This window comes from Taudactylus pleione, unplaced genomic scaffold (assembly GCF_031769625.1).
Source record: "Taudactylus pleione unplaced genomic scaffold, aTauple2 ptg000186l, whole genome shotgun sequence".
Classification (NCBI taxonomy): Eukaryota; Metazoa; Chordata; class Amphibia; order Anura; family Myobatrachidae; genus Taudactylus; species Taudactylus pleione.
The window spans coordinates 4633795-4651492 of NW_028284588.1; the positions used below are offsets into that span (position 1 = coordinate 4633795).

At 39.5% G+C, this 17698-nt stretch overlaps 1 protein-coding gene across 2 annotated transcripts in view; it reads left to right on the forward strand.

Moving 5' to 3' along the window:
• GABBR2 (gamma-aminobutyric acid type B receptor subunit 2) overlaps window positions 1-17698 on the forward strand; it is a 777957-nt gene that overhangs the window by 292288 nt on the left and 467971 nt on the right. For both annotated transcript variants that reach the window (XM_088476284.1, XM_088476286.1), the window contains exon 3: window positions 15018-15188. In XM_088476284.1, coding sequence (XP_088332410.1) covers window positions 15018-15188 — 171 coding nt within the window. The remainder of the gene's footprint in view (window positions 1-15017; window positions 15189-17698) is intronic.

The following is a 17698-nucleotide window of genomic DNA, read 5'->3' on the forward strand; positions in this document are numbered from 1 at the left end:
AAAGGACTATCCATATTTGTTTATTTGATCTATGTAATATCCATATTATAAACTGGAGGAAAGTAATTTAATGGCAAACTGTCACACCTTTGAGTCATGCAGTTGCTAAATTCTATAGTCTATTATATATCTGTCAGTTATGTTAGTCTGTTATGTAACTCTATTTGTACACTTGTCTGAGACAGTATCAAAGTAATAATGTTTAGCTTTTTAAAGCTCCTATTCTTTTAAAATACATACAAAACTGACTACTTTTTTAGTTGGACAAAATTTGATTCTCAATGTCAGAATTTTTAAAATAAAATATAATCTACCAATGTGATTGAAATTAAACTTTTCTATAATAATAAAGAATAGGGTAATAGAGTGACCATAGGTGTCCAAACCACATTAAAATATGACTGAGAACTGTGTCCATAGGTGTCCAAACCACATTAAAATATGACTGAGAACCGTGTGTAAAAAATATATAACATCAAATTTATTAAAATCAATCCAGACAATAAAACAGCATATAGTAGCAGTTAAAAAAAAAATATATATATATATATTAGGGGTGAGCGGGTTCGGATTTCTGAAATCCGAACCCCCCCGAGCCCCCCCAATCCGAGTCAGATCCGAGTCAGGCTCGACTTTTCCCGCCTGACTCGGATCTGAAATCGAGGCAAAACGTCATCATCCCGCCTTCCGGGTCTCGCGGGTTTTGGATCCTATATAAGGTACCCGCGTCGGCGCCATTTTCTCACTCGGCAGTGGACAGTGAAGAGGGAGGGTGGGAGTTAGGGCTGGCTGGGCTGTGTAGTGTAATGTAGTGTAGTGCAGAGTAGTGTTGTGCTGTGCTGTGCTGCGCTGTGCTGCTGTTGTCCACTACTTCAAAGTCCATAGGGGCTGGCTGTGTTGTGCTGTGCTGCTGTTGTTAATAGGGGCTGTGTCCACTACTTCAAAGTCCATAGGGGCTGGCTGGACTGTGTTGTGCAGTCAGTTCTCCATAGGGGCTGTGTCCACTTCAAAGTCCTGTGCAGTGTCCCAGTCCTAAAGGGGTGCTGTAGTGTTGTCCAGGGGGTGCTCTGTCCATCAGGGGTGCTCCCAGCAAGTGCTAAAAAAATTATATTTTTTCTGTGTTTGTGAATTGTGTGCGCAGTAGCCGCACGTGCATCAACAAAGTAGTGCCAAGCGTGTGCCTGTGTCATAAGTAAAGGGCCAGCTGGCTTGACCGTTAAAGGGTGCTGTAACCCCCAAAGTACACTCCAGTCCAAACCCAAAAAATATTATTTTCTGTGTTTGTGAATTGTGTGCGCAGTAGCCGCACGTGCATCAACAAAGTAGTGCCAAGCGTGCGCCTGTGTCATAAGTAAAGGGCCGGCTGGCTTGACCGTTAAAGGGTGCTGTAACCCCCAAAGTACACTCCAAACCAAATAACAAAATATTTTTTCTGTGTTAGTGAATTGTGTGCGCAGTAGCCGCACGAGCATCAACAAAGTAGTGCCAAGCGTGCGCCTGTGTCATAAGTAAAGGGCCGGCTGGCTTGACCGTTAAAGGGTGCTGTAACCCCCAAAGTACACTCCAAACCAAAATAATATATATTTTCTGTGTTTGTAAATTGTGTGCGTAGTAGCAGCACGTGCATCAACAAAGTAGTGCCAAGCGTGCGCCTGTGTTATAATTAAAGGGCCGGCTGGCTTGACCGTTAAAGGGTGCTGTAACCCCCAAAGTACACTCCAGTCCAAACCCCAAAAAAAAATTATTTTCTGTGTTTGTGAATTGTGTGCGCAGTAGCCGCACGTGCATCAACAAAGTAGTGCCAAGCGTGCGCCTGTGTCATAAGTAAAGGGCCAGCTGGCTTGACCGTTAAAGGGTGCTGTAACCCCCAAAGTACACTCCAAACCAAATAACAAAATATTTTTTCTGTGTTAGTGAATTGTGTGCGCAGTAGCCGCACGAGCATCAACAAAGTAGTGCCAAGCGTGCGCCTGTGTCATAAGTAAAGGGCCGGCTGGCTTGACCGTTAAAGGGTGCTGTAACCCCCAAAGTACACTCCAAACCAAAAAAATATATATTTTCTGTGTTAGTGAATTGTGTGCGCAGTAGCCGCACGTGCATCAACAAAGTAGTGCCAAGCGTGCGCCTGTGTCATAAGTAAAGGGCCGGCTGGCTTGACCGTTAAAGGGTGCTGTAACCCCCAAAGTACAATCCAAACCAAATAACAAAATATTTTTTCTGTGTTAGTGAATTGTGTGCGCAGTAGCCGCACGTGCATCAACAAAGTAGTGCCAAGCGTGCGCCTGTGTCATAAGTAAAGGGCCGGCTGGCTTGACCATTAAAGGGTGCTGTAACCCCCAAAGTACACTCCAAACCAAAAAAATATATATTTTCTGTGTTTGTGAATTGTGTGTGCAGTAGCCGCACGTGCATCAACAAAGTAGTGCCAAGCGTGCGCCTGTGTCATAAGTAAAGGGCCGGCTGGCTTGACCGTTAAAGGGTGCTATAACCCCCAAAGTACACTCCAGTCCAAACCAAAAAAAAAAATTTTTTCTGTGTTTGTGAATTGTGTGCGCAGTAGCCGCACGTGCATCAACAAAGTAGTGCCAAGCGTGCGCCTGTGTCATAAGTAAAGGGCCGGCTGGCTTGACCGTTAAAGGGTGCTGTAACCCCCAAAGTACACTCCAAACCAAATAACAAAATATTTTTTCTGTGTTTGTGAATTGTGTGCACAGTAGCCGCACGTGCATCAACAAAGTAGTGCCAAGCGTGCGCCTGTGTCATAAGTAAAGGGCCGGCTGGCTTGACCGTTAAAGGGTGCTGTAACCCCAAAGTACACTCCAAACCAAAAAAATATATATTTTCTGTGTTTGTGACTTGTGTGCACTGTGGCTGCACGTGCATCAACAAAGGAGCAGCGCCAAGCATGCGCCTGTGTCCCATAAGTAAAGAGCCAGCTGGCTCATTTCTTAAAGGGTGGTGTAATCCACAAAGTGCACTACTCTCCAGCAAAAATAAAAAAATATTTTCTGTGTTTGTGTGCGCTTTAGCAGCACGTATATATCAATATAACATAAATGGAGGACCAAACTTTCTCCGATAAAAATAAAATAGGGAAAGATCAAGAGCCACTTCCTCCTAGTGCTGTTGCTGCTGCTGGGAGTTGTTCATCATCCCAGAGAGGAAGTAGGAACATCACTACTTTTACTAAACAATTGACCCTCCAACAGTCCCTAGCGATGAGGATGAAGTACGACAGCAGTCATCCTGAAGCAAAACGTATAACTGAGGCCTTGACTGCTATGTTGGTGTTAGACGTGCGTCCGGTATCCGCCATTAGTGCAGTGGGATTTAGACAATTGATGGAGGTAGTGTGTCCCCGGTTCCAAATCCCGTCTAGATTCCACCTGCATCCCCAAAGCAGCAGCGACAAGCGTGCGTCTGTCTGCTAAAGGGTGGTGTAACCCTCAAAGTGCGCTCCACAAACAATAAAAATATTCTTCTTTTTTCTGTCTTTGTGAATTGTGTGGGCTGTAGCCGCACTTGCATCCTAAAAGCAGCAGCGACAAGCGTGCGTCTGTCTGGTAAAGGGTGGTGACACCCTCAAAGTGTGCTACACAAACAATAAAAATCTTCTTCTTTTTTCTGTCTTTGTGAATTGTGGGGGCTGTAGCCGCACTTGCATCCTCAAAGCATCAGCGACAAGCGTGCGTCTGTCTGTTAAAGGGTGGTGACACCCTCAAAGTGTGCTACACAAACAATAAAAATATTCTTCTTTTTTTTTCTGTCTTTGTGAATTGTGTGGGCTGTAGCCGCACTTGCATCCTCAAAGCAGCAGCGACAAGCGTGCGTCTGTCTGTTAAAGGGTGGTGTAACCCTCAAAGTGCTCCAAAAAATAAAAAACTATTTTTTTAATGTGTTTGTGACTTGTGTGCGATGTAGCCGCACATGCATCAACATAGTAGCAGCACCAAGCGTGCGCCTGTGTTATAAGTCAAGGGCTGGTTTGGACATCTGGTCCGGACTGAAGGACGTGCCAACAATTTCTGACAAGTCTACTGTCACTGCATATTATACTGTCCTCAAAGCAGCAGCGACAAGCGTGCGTCTGTCTGTTAAAGGGTGGTGACACCCTCAAAGTGTGCTACACAAACAATAAAAATATTGTTCTTTTTTTTTCTGTCTTTGTGAATTGTGTGGGCTGTAGCCGCACTTGCATCCTCAAAGCAGCAGCGACAAGCGTGCGTCTGTCTGTTAAAGGGTGGTGACACCCTCAAAGTGTGCTACACAAACAATAAAAATATTCTTCTTTTTTTTCTGTCTTTGTGAATTGTGTGGGCTGCAGCTGCACTTGCATCCTCAAAGCAGCAGCGACAAGCGTGCGTCTGTCTGTTAAAGGGTGGTGACACCCTCAAAGTGTGCTACACAAACAATAAAAATATTCTTCTTCTTTTTTCTGTCTTTGTGAATTGTGTGGGCTGTAGCCGCACTTGCATCCTCAAAGCAGCAGCGACAAGCGTGCGTCTGTCTGTTAAAGGGTGGTGTAACCCTCAAAGTGCGCTCCACAAACAATAAAAATATTCTTCTTTTTTTTTCTGTCTTTGTGAATTGTGTGGGCTGTAGCCGCACTTGCATCCTCAAAGCAGCAGCGACAAGTGTGCGTCTGTCTGTTAAAGGATTACATCGGTGACAGCATCCAAGTAGGCATGTCAGACAGTCCGTACCTGTACTGGCAGGAAAAAGAAGCAATTTGGAGGTCCCTGTACAAACTGGCTCTATTTTACCTGAGTTGCCCCCCCTCCAGTGTGTACTCCGAAAGAGTGTTTAGTGCAGCCGGGAACCTTGTCAGCGAAAGGCGTAGGAGGTTGCTTCCACAAAATGTGGAGAAGATGATGTTCATAAAATGAATTATCAACTCTTCCAGGGAGACCAGCCTCCAGAACGTACAGAGGGACCTGTGGTTGTGGATTCCAGCAGGGACGAATTAATACTCTGTGAGGATGAGGATGTACACAACACTGAAGAGGGTGAGGAATCGGTGGATGAGGAGGCTGAGGACGACATCTTGCCTCCGTAGAGCCAGTTTGTGCAGGGACAGATTAATTGCCAGCTTATTTTGTGGGGGCCCAAACGAACAAATCATTTCAGCCACAGTCGTGTGGCAGACCCTGGCGCTGAAATGTTTGGTTTGTTAAAGTGTGCATGTCCTGTTTATACAACATAAGGGTGGGTGGGAGAGCCCAAGGACAATTCCATCTTGCACCTCTTTTTTTTCTTTGCATTATGTATAGTTTGGGGCCTAGTTTTTCAAACTGCCATCCTGTCTGCCACTGCAGTGCCACTCCTAGATGGACCACGTGTTTGTGCTGCCCACTCGTATCTCTTAGCATAGTCATCCAGCTACCTCGGTGCAACCTTTTGGACATAAAAACACTATTGTGAGGTGTGAGGTGTTCAGAATAGACTGGAAATGAGTGGAAATTAAGGTTATTGAGGTTAATAATAGCATAGGAGCAGAAAAACCCACAAATTCTGTGATTTCGCTGTTTTTATGCTATTTTAAAAAAAAATACAGATCCAAAACACAAAACCCAGAACCCAAAACACGGAAGGGTGGTTTTGGCAAAACCAATCCAGATCCAAAACATGAAGAAAGATCCAGATCCAAAACCAAAACACGAAAAGTGGCCGGTGCACACCCCTAATATATATATATATATATATATATATATATAGCATAGGAAAATATTAATTAAGAAAGTTGTAACTTTACACCTTGGAAAACCCATGGTGCAATGCAGGTTAGATAGATTTAAAATGAGCATAGAGATTTAGATTTGGGAAAGGACAGTCCAAACTGAAATCTAAATTGGAGCGAAAAAATTATGCTGTTGGACTACATACAAATAATGCATTTGCTTCCTTTGCAGTGCAACATGGTTTGTACTGGTACAAAGTTAAAGGTTTATTTTGCTTTTCTCCCAAATCAAATCAGAATGAGAGATGTTTCTGGCCTTCAGTATGTGAGGTTTTTCTTTTTCCTAAAACTTTCAGAAAGCTAATCATTGTGTAACTACTAGAGATGGTGCGGTTTGGTTTTCCTGAAAACCGAGCACACCCAATCTTCTGGGGTTCCGAATTTAATCGAGTCCCGGCTTGGATTATTATTGTGGTTCCGAGTAGAACCAAGTTCTGGCACGGGTCTGCTGTAAATTTAGAGCTTGGATTTATAAAACAGATCTTGGGTTTTGGATTGCATGTATAAATAAACAGGACCAAATTACATGATTTTAGCTGTGTTTTTTTATCAATTTTAGAGAAATCCAAATTCGAAAACGAATCCGAACCAAAACACTTGAGGGTGCTTTTGCCAAAATCAAAACCATAACATTTGAGGGTGGTTTTGCCAAACGCTTTAAGAACCCACTGGTTCGCAATAAAAGTATAGTCTGGCACAATCTGTGCAAATGTTAACTTTATTTGTGGTTGAAAACCTTTGCCAACCAAACCACTGTGTGTGTGTGTATATATATATATATATATATATATATATATATATATATATATATTTTATTTTATTTTTTAAATACATGCAAATGATCCAGCACGTGTGCAGTATGCGCTCACTTTCTACAGTGTATGCGTAATTTGCAGATAGCAGACTGGGTTGATGTGATGCGAGTATTGACACTTCTATCTACCTACACACACATTCACACTGGTACAGTTGTTAATCATATTGGCCATGTTTTATCTATAAATTATACTAATTTTTTCTGTTGGGCAACAAGAGCTTTTATAAACCTGTAAGAGATTTCTTCAGAGTTCAGCACAATCAATTAAATGACAAATTAAGCCCCAGTTCAATCTGTCAAGTGAGATTTTGGCATCAAGACTTATTAGAACCTTCAGTGCCACGTTCTTATTAACTTGATGTATTAAGTTTAATATCCTGCTGTCACAACCTGTATTTTTGGGATGCATCCAGCCTACTTTATGAAGATCAATTATGTAATGAATCATTCTAATTTAGTGTTTGAATAGAAAGTTTTATAACCATCCTAATCATTATATGCAATTGATACATACAGATTTCTATAGATTTTTTTTATTGAAGATAGGTATATTTCATACAGCCAATATAATTATACATTGCAATCATAACTCAATTCTTTATTATTTTATTTTACAAAGAATGAATGAAAACATATTGAAATCATATACTTTGACAAGTGGTCAGAAATATACTTTTTATAAACTAAAGGTGATTAAAAAAAAAGTTTAGCTTAAACCGCCTGTTTGTTTTTAGTGCTTGTGAGCTGTAAAGCCAATAAAAAATCCTGAAACCTCTCTGTAGGTGTGACATGCCATTAAGTACACCTATTACAATGTTCAAGTCATTTTTTTTTCCTAAAAATTCATCATACTGTTCAGTATGCGGGATGCAGTCATAATCTGGTCAGGATGCCAATGACAGGATTCTGACCACTGGGATCCCAAGCACCCATCCCCAGTATGAATATGGGATTATAGATCTAGTGCAATCAAATATAGTGGCTAAATCAATCGATAATTTCATCAGTTTCATTGCAAAATTTCAGTCATAGGAGATTGGATAGTGGATTGAAAGCGTGTGTATGGTAATTGTGCTATTACATTCAATGGGCGGGATGTACTAAAGGGTGAAATGCGGTCAAAACTTTGAAAACTCCCATTTTCTGAGTTTTGGCCACATTTCCATATGTACTAAGCTCTGGAATGCGATACATTCCAGAGCTTGGACCCATTGGGTAATGCCATCTTTAGATGGTGTTACCAAATAGAAGCACTGCACTTCCCCCTGAGAGGGATCCAATCAATTCTGGGATGGGATCCTTCTTAATAACCTCCGTGGCACTCACATCCTTCAGTGCATACGCAGAATATCGCCAGAGGGACTTCTGGGTCATAAACACGGAGGTCCCTTTATCGCAAAGAACAGCTCTTATCAGGAGAGCTGTCCTTTGCGATTTTCTAGATACATACCAGCGATATTATTGCCGGTATGTAACCGATAACTGGTAGAATGTACAGCATTGGGGATGCAAAGCTTAGTACATCCCGCTCTAAGCAATTTATATTTCACACACACATACTTCAAATTGATTTCTACTCTGCAATAACTTATATAAAAAATGCTAAGATTAAAACAATTGTATGGTGTCACATCTCTTCATTAGGGTTACAGGCAATTCTGATGTGCAACGCTAAACCCAAGTTTTATCTGAAAAAGTGCATGTATATACATCAACACAACTTATTCCTAGTGTAAATGTCTAACCTGGTCACAAAAACATTAAATAGATTTGGATATTAATGAACTAAATAGATGTCCTTACAGTAATAAATAGTACACTTGTACAGTTGTTTTTCACTACTCATCCAGTCCAGGAAAACAACATTTTGGAGGCCTATTTATCAAACCTCTGCTTCCCTTAAAGCCTGCAAAAATTGCCATTGTCATAAGCATATAGCATTTGTAATCAGGGGTGTAACTAGGTACATGAAGGCCCCATAGCAAAAGTTTGTAAGAGTCCCTGTGTACCACCCAATGGTGAAAAATGTATATAACACATGTAACATTGACAAGGAAGATGGGCCCCATAGCAGCTGCACCACTTGCACCTTTGGTAGTTACACCCATGTTTGTAATTTCCGGATGCATTTATTATAATGACATTTCAAGTGCCTAATTAACAAAAGGGCAGAATGGGTTGTCTGCATAATGTAACCAGTTACCTAATTTTCCCATTAAAATGTGGAGAAATATAGTAAATATTTAATTTTTGTCTTGTGATGTTACGTGAAGGGATTTCAAAGAAAGCATTCAGTAACCCCTTGCAGAGCTGGATTAAGACCTCATTGGGCCCTTGGCAAGATACTGGTTTGGGCCCCCCATCCTGATCCATTTAAACAATGAATATCTTTTCTAGACATACTGACTGGGGTGATCATTCATTCTTTCAACTTATGACTAAACTGAAATGAAAAAAAAAATTAACAAAAAATAAAAGAAGTTGTAACACATGTGCCTCATTTTTACATTGAGATGACTGTATTGACATGCAATGATAGGACAAAACAGAGCATACATGGAAAGCTCAGAAAAGATGGGAGCAATAAAGAGCAGATTGGAAAGGGTATCAAATACGGGACAAAACAGCAGACAGAGAAAGGAAAGCAGAGATTGGGAAAATTTAGCAGACAGGGAATGAAGAGCAGAGACAGGGGTAAGAATAGCAGACAGGGAAAGGGCAGCAGCTATGGTGCAATAGAGAGCATTAAGGGGAGCAGCAATGGGGGGATGAACATGGCAGACAGAAAAAGGGCAGCAGCAACAAGTGGCAAATAAAGCAAATGGTGAATGAGCAGCAGCAATGGGTGCCAACAGAGCAGACGGTACAGAGGAGCAGGGGCACGTGATCCCATTAGAAAAGGGATTCATGATCTCAGCATCTCAGCGGGGGTGGAGACTTTGCCATGTTGCAGAGGGCTTCCATCTCATGGCGAGCAGGAAAATGATAAGGATTGCTCTATAGGAGACAAGAAATTACCTACACACAACACTGCAGACTACTATGATTTCACTCCTGAAGTAAGGAATAAAAAAAAGTAGTAAGTAGTAGATAAGAAGTAATAGGAGCACTTTAACCCACTCTCATCTGGCTCCACCGCATGGTATTATAATAGCCCCCCCACAGCTACCTGGCAATATCACCATCTAGGTCACATCCCAGTTCACATCCCCACATCCCCAGAGGAAGTATTTTCAACACTGCAGCGCAGCCATGGACCCATCTCTCTTTTCCTCATAGGCAGCAGCCTCCTCCCCCAGTCTCTTTCCCTCTGATGGTCCAGGTGATGTTTGTAAGAAGGGGATTTACACCAAAACCCCCGCACAGAGTGTAGTGACACTGAGTATGACTCACAGGCAGTCTTGACTCCTGATACACACCTGTCCAGCCTGTAATCCCCCCAATAAGCATGTACTCTACATGAACCTCCTGGAGCGAATCCCCACACTCAGCCCCAGTAGCATTATGGCAGTGGCGGCCAGGTGGGGCCGGCTGGACCTGGGTGGCAGCCCCCCCTCTCCAATGCACTGCAGACTAGAGTACAGACACAGTGGGACTCTGGGTGTGCGGGACAGGTCCCTGTAGAGTCACAACATCATGCAGTGTTCCTCTGGGAACGTTATGCAGAGGCATACTAATGGAACCCAGTGCCAGTGTTAGTGATATTAATACTGGTCTGAGCCCAGTTACTTAGCTCTAGTAAAACATTTACAGCTACACTTGCAAGCTAATCAATTGATGGACAGGCCAGATTTCATGGGGCCCTGCCACAGGGCCTTTGGGACCCGACATGCCCTAGGTGACTGCTTAGGCTGCCTTATTGCAAATCCACCCCTGACCCTTTGTTACACTATGTTAAAGGGATTATAAGGATATAGGCATGTATGACCATGCATAACCAATATATGTATTTTTTATAATCTCATCAGATACCACATCAAATTGATAGTGCTTAGTTTGTTCCCTCTACCTACAATCCTAATGTCTTTAGTTATTACATTATGGTATCTGATCTGTGAATGCTTTTAGTTAATTATGCAAGCAAAACTTGTGTGTTATTAATGGCTAACTATAAGTAATCAGCATTTTTATAAATTATAAGTTAATGGTAAGTTAGGTTAAAGAGTTTGAAGATTATAGGACAAAACAAATAGGATCGGGGCTGGGCTGAGTCACAAGATTCTGACAGATTGAAGCTTAAAGATGTGGATACTTTGATAAGCACAACATAAGAGAATACAGTTTAGCACAAAACTTCAGCGCATACTATGACAGGTATTGTATTTTATTATTTAAATAGTAAAATCCACTTATGCATAGTCAATAAATATAATCACAACCTAATACCGGTATAAGTACAAAAACTTACAGACACCACACTTTACAACATATAACATATAGGGCTAACATATAGGGCTTTATAAAATCTCAAATGTCCTTCAACCAAATGGTTAAAAATCTGCTGTATTCCACAGTAGTTCTCTGTGAGTGTTGCAAACGTGGTATATGCATGTATGTTTTACTCGCCCCACTATTAGGAAACAGGCCTGTTAAAACAAACTAGGCAAGATATGAAAACTGTCCTCACTCCCAAGGAGTCGATTGGCAAAAAATATATTAGCCTTCTGTAGTAAAACGGTACCATTCTTATATGCAAACGTCCAGCTTATAGTGCACATCAGCAGTTAATACTGCAGCTATTGTATAGTTCCGTTTTTAAAGTAAGCTAATAGAATGCATGGCGGCAAACCTGAATTCTTTACATGAATTTGGTCTGGGGCACAGGGTGCAGCTTGAAGGTCTGCCAGCAGACTCCCATTGCGTTCATCCAAAGCTTCACGGCATGGCAGGATCGATGTATGCAACGCTCAATGCGTTTCACCTTGGCAGGCTTCCTCAGTATTGTAGAAGTATTTATAAATTTGCCATACCTGTATAGCAACATGTTTTTCATTTGTTTAAGTCAAGTTTTTCTAGTTCTATAACTTTTGAGCTGATTATTTGTTGGGAGCCAATCAAAATGAAAGCCCACAAATGCTGAACAGCTTTATTTTTATACTGCAATTTAGATAAGAGTCTGGACACCCCCCCCCCAAATCTAAGTCTCTATGTACATTTTACATTTGCAGTGCAACATGGTTTTTACAAGGTGCAAAGATCCATGCTCTTTTTTTTCTTTTTTGCTTTACTCCCTACTTAGGATCAGCCCCTATATATGTTTGTCTTAAGCTTAGTTGTTAAAGAAACACTGGAAATTAAACTAGATCGGCAGAAGAGGTCAAATTTACTTTATTTGAATATAATATATAGATTCAAGAAAATAATGTAAACTGTAATAAAGTTTTATTTAAGTTTAATCTGGAAGTATTTAATGCATTTCTTATGGGGGGGGGAAGGTCAAAATTACCTCTTCCCGCTGTTCTAGGAATATCAGATTCTCTGCATTTCTAGTTTTAAGTATAACAAGTGTCAGAAAATGTTTTTTCAAGGCTCGTATTATTTTGTATTTTTCACTTATAATTTATGCTGTTATTCTCAAATTATAAAAAGTTTTAATTACATTTTATAGCAAAATAATTGTTATAATGTTTCAATATTTTATGCATTTGAGTGAGCTTGTTAGACTGAAAATACACTGATTTGTTTAATTGTTTAATAAATAGCATTTCTGCAGTAATTGAATTTATTTTTAAACATTTTCCTCTATTGGGCGTTGCTGCAACATAATAAAATAGCAATATGTAATTAAAAGATGAAATTCATAATAAGAAAATACAATTTAAATATTTAAACAAATTTATTGGCCCCAGATGGACATTATTATAATGGTTTTTCATATTGACTGCAGGAATTTCATACTAGTTTATGGAGTTAATATACTTTGTTGCTCTCCTTAGGGCAGTATGGCATATGGTAGCAATTTATCTAACTGGTAATTCTAAAGGCTGACCATATAGAATATACAAATGCAGCATAAGTTGTACAGTATATATAATAAATTATATCTGTAGAAATTATTATAACTCCTATGTAGTTCAGATTTATAGGAAACTCTGAACTAATGTAAATATTCACTAGAATATAATAACCACTCTGACATTCAATTTCTTTTGTTCACTAGAATACATTATTTAATAAATATTTCCCATCCCACAACATATATACAGTCAGGTGCATAAATATTGGGACATTGACAGAATTTTCATATTTTGGCCTCTATTCACCACCACAATGGCTTTGAAATGAAACAAACAAGATGTGCTTTAACTGTAGACTTTCAGATTTAATTTGAGGGTAATTACATCCAAATCAGGTGAACGGTGTAGGAATTACAACGGTTTCTGTACGTGCCTCCCACTTTTTAAGGGGCAAAATGGGACAAACTAAACAATCCTAAATCTAACTTTAACTTTTTAATACTTTGTTGCAAATCCTTTGCAGGCAATTACAGCCTGAAGTCTGGAACTCATAGACATCACCAGACACTGGGTTTCATCCCTGGTGATGCTCTGCCAGGCCTCTACTGCAAATGTCTTCAGTCCCTGCTTGTTATTGGGGCATTTTCCCTTCAGTTTTGTCTTCATCAAGTGAAATGCATGCTCAATCGGATTCAGGTCAGGGGATTGACTTGGCCATTGCATAACATTCCACTTTTTAGCCTTAAAAAACTCTCTGGTTGCTTTTGCAGCTTGCTTCGGGTCATTGTCCATCTGCACTGTGAAGCACCGTCCAATGAGTTCTGAAGCATTTGACTGAATATGAGCATATAATATTGCCTGAAACACTTCAGAATTCATTCTGCTGCTTTGTCAGCAGTCATATCATCAATAAATACAAGGGAACCAGTTCCATTGGCAGCCATACATGTCCACGCCATTGCACTACCACCACCATGCTTCACTGATGAGGTGGTATGTTTTGGATCATGAGCAGTTTCTTTCCTTCTCCATACTCTTCTCTTCCTATCACTCTGGTACAAGTTGATCTTTGTCTCATCTGTCCATAGGATGCTGTTCCAGAACTGTAATGGCTTTTTAAGATGTTGTTTGGCAAACTCTAATCTGGTCTTCCTGTTTTTGTGGCTCACCAATGGTTTACATCTTGTGGTGAACCCTCTTTATTCACTCTTTTGAAGTCTTCTCTTGATTGTTGACTTTGACACATATACACCTACCTCCTGGAGAGTGTTCTTGATTTGGCCAACTGTTGTGAAGGGGTTTTTCTTCACCAGGGAAATAATTCTTCTGTCATCCACCACAGTTGTTTTCCGTGGTCTTCTGGGTCTTTTGGTGTTGCTGAGCTCTCCGGTGCGTTCTTTCTTTTTAAGAATGTTCCAGTTGATTTGGCCACACCTAATGTTTTTGCTATCTATCTGATGGGATTATTTTGATTTTTCAGCCTAATGATGGCTTGCTTCACTGATAGTGACAGCTCTTTGGATCTAATATTGAGAGTCGACAGCAACTGATTCCAAATTCATATGTCACACCTAGAATCAACTCCAGACTTTTTACCTGCTTAATTGATAATGAAATAATGAGGGAATAGCCCACACCTGTCCATGAAATAGCTTTTGAGTTGATAGTCCCATTACTTTTGGCCCCTTAAAAAGTGGGAGGCACATATAGAAACCGTTGTAATTCCTACACCGTTCACCTGATTTGGATGTAATTACCCTCAAATTAAATCTGAAAGTCTGCAGTTAAAGCACATCTTGTTTGTTTCATTCCAAAGCCGTTGTGGTGGTGAATAGAGGCCAAAATATGAAAATTCTGTCAATGTCCCAATATTTATGTACCTGACTGTAAACGTGCAACAATTGAGGTGGGTGATGGAATGCATCTAGAGTCACGATAAATTTATATTAATCTAAAATAATGGTACTGTATTTGGCTATATGTTGGCAGAATGTTAAAAATGAATATTATTTCTAAATGTTATTTTGATTTTTGTTTAACTAACTTTGTTTACTTCACTTCTACGAAAGTTCAGTGCTGCTCTAAATACATAGTTAATAACTTAAACTTTGTACAGATAACTTCACAAAATCCTTAGAAACTAAATAAACTGTATTAACTGTACTATGCATTTTGCTTGATTTATCACTCATTTCATTTATAACTATCTTTTATTTTTGTTTGAATAGCCCTTCCCATTTTATCTCCCACCACGGATTTGTTTGCAATACTTTACTCATTGTTCAAATTTGAATGTTGATTTGTAAATGTGGTCACCAGTGCAAGCAAAAAAGTACCATAGTCATCTACAAAATAGATTGTAACTATTTCAAATGTTATATAAAAGAAAAAAAAAGTATAATTGTCTTTATGGAAGTGATTTAAAATTTTGGCTTCTAAAAATATAATAGAATGTGTTCTGTATATTTGTAACTAACATATCTTTTCATCATTTATTTGCTTTTAGCTATCTTTTGCGGCAACAACTCCTGTTTTAGCAGATAAGAAAAAATACCCCTACTTTTTCCGGACCGTACCATCAGATAATGCAGTCAATCCAGCAATAGTAAAATTCCTCAAATATTTCAAATGGCAAAGAGTGGGGACATTAACTCAAGACATACAAAGGTTTTCAGAGGTAAAGTAAAAGCTCTTTTTACTGATGTAAGTTGTGTGACTATAAGACCTTATGAAGATTATTATCCATGGGGGTGACTTTAATTTGTGCCTGAATATGAGGAAAGTTTGGGAAATAAACTATGTGCTTAAATCAAAGTTTAATACATGTTTTATATAGAGGCATTTTGCTTAGTAATCATGTCAAAACATTAAGGAATGTATTGTTAGTATTGATGTAAACAACGCAATCAACCTTGATCTCTAACAACACTGTACAAATGTACAATAATACTTTACATGAGATATTTCATAATAAAATTATCTCATAAAATTGGGCAGCACAGATGGTGTTATGGTTATCATTACTGCCTCACAGCACTGAGGTCACTACGGCCCTAACTGTGTGGAGTTTGTATATTCTCGCTTGTGTGGGTTTCCTTCGGGTACTCCCACACTCCAAAAATATACTGGTAGGTTAATTGACTCCCCACAAAACTGACCATAGTGTGTATGTTTGTGAGCATGTGGTAGGGAATATAGATTGTAAGCTCCACTGGGGCAGGGACAGATGTGAATGGTAAGATATTCTCTGTTAAGCGCTGCGGAATATGTGTGCACTAATATAAATAACTGGTAATAAATAAATAAGTAATAATAATCTCCTAATGACAAAGCACTCTTGGACAGATGTACATGCCTAGGCTCCCTCTTAACCCTCTTTATATAAGAATTGGTAGAAAAACTAGGATATACAATATAATGGCGCCTTCACCTTACAAACTATTATGAATATAACAAATTACTATGATGACATATTGTCTTTAAAGAAAATGTTTTGATGGCTCTACAATTTATTTTTGTTGTAAGACTATGACATTTCTGGTTTTGTAGTATACATATCACACATGTTCTTAAATGATAATTGCATCAAAATTTTCAAGGGCGGATAAACGGATTGAAAATGTTGCAGGACAGTGGGCAAAAATCTAAATATATCACTTTTTTATGCCAAAAACTATTTTATTAAGTAACCCCACTGTATGTTTTCCATGTAGCGTCCGAATAAAATAAACTAATATATATATATATATATATATATATATATATATATATATATATATATATATATATGTATTTCACTATACACTTTACAGATCATTAAAAGGCTCACTTATTTTGATAAATTTTAAAAAAAAACCAATATAATTTAAAATAGTAAGGGGGAATTCAATTGCCCTTGATAAATGACGGCAGGTAGCAGGTATGGGAGGTAGCCTCGGGCTTTATCGCCCGGGGCGATTCAAACACATTTGCCCAATAGCCGTAATACGCTTTAAACAAGTGCGTTAATATTGGTGTATAAGCGTTATCGCACAGGATTATTATTATCCTGTGCATTAACTGGCATTTATCACCTTATAACTGCCCAGTTAACAGGGATTTCTTTTCGGGTCTCAGGAAACCCAAAAATAAATCCCAGACAAGCGGAGCTAAATTAATCCTGCCCTAAGGCTGTGTCTACACAAGTTACTACTCACTGGTTGTTTCAAACATACAGAAAATGCACCCAGTAACAGCCTTGCCCCAAACATGTATATTGTGACATTGGAACAAGGGGGTGGTGTAGCCAGGACCAAGGACAAGTTTCGTGCCACAGGGACAGCCTAAGATAAATCCAGGTAGTGACTTTCTAGGCTGCAGGATGCCATTCCAGGCGCACTGCATGCTAAATACAGGTGTCACTGGGACAGGGACAGTACCATCCCCTAGGCCCTGTGCCTGGGTGGCAGCTTCTCTGTACAGCATCCAACAGTCATCTCCAATCATGTTGATGTTCCATTTTCCCTGTTATCATCCTTTACATCTTGGTAGAATTTTTCTCCTTGCTCCTCACTAATGGCTCCAAGGATTTCATGAAAGTATTCTAAGGAGGGTATCCAATTAGCCACAAACGTTGAAAAAACGGGGATTTTGACAATGTTTTTTTTCTCCCTATCCTAGTATTTCAGGTGAAATAATAGGATATTTCAGCCGAAAACAAATAGGATCCGTGATAAATTCATGGACCTATGTGTTTTTTCCTTTGCGGCGGGGAAAGAACTGCACTTTTCGTGGATTTTTTCTTGGGACACATCAGGTCCCGGATAAAACCTCCCACAATAAGTGTCGGCGTCAGACAGCACTTCGGGGCTAATAGGATAGCCCTGGGGATCCATTAGCACCCAAACAATAGTCGGGGCTAATTGAATACTGCCGTAAATGATCATTTTAAAATGACACTTTAAAGCTCATCACACAACCCAATACTTTCTATTTTTCTAGCATGTTATCCAGTATTTGGTTGTATTTGGGATCTTTAAATATCCCCAAAAACTTCTACACAACTTCCTAAAAAATTAAAATGCTCTCTTTCAACAATTTCCTTTTTTTTAGGAGTTTTCAAATGTCTGGTACAAGAAAAATGTCGGCTCTCAATTTGGCATCTATAAAAATTATTATTTTGTTACAGTGTTTATTGGCTTCTTTGAT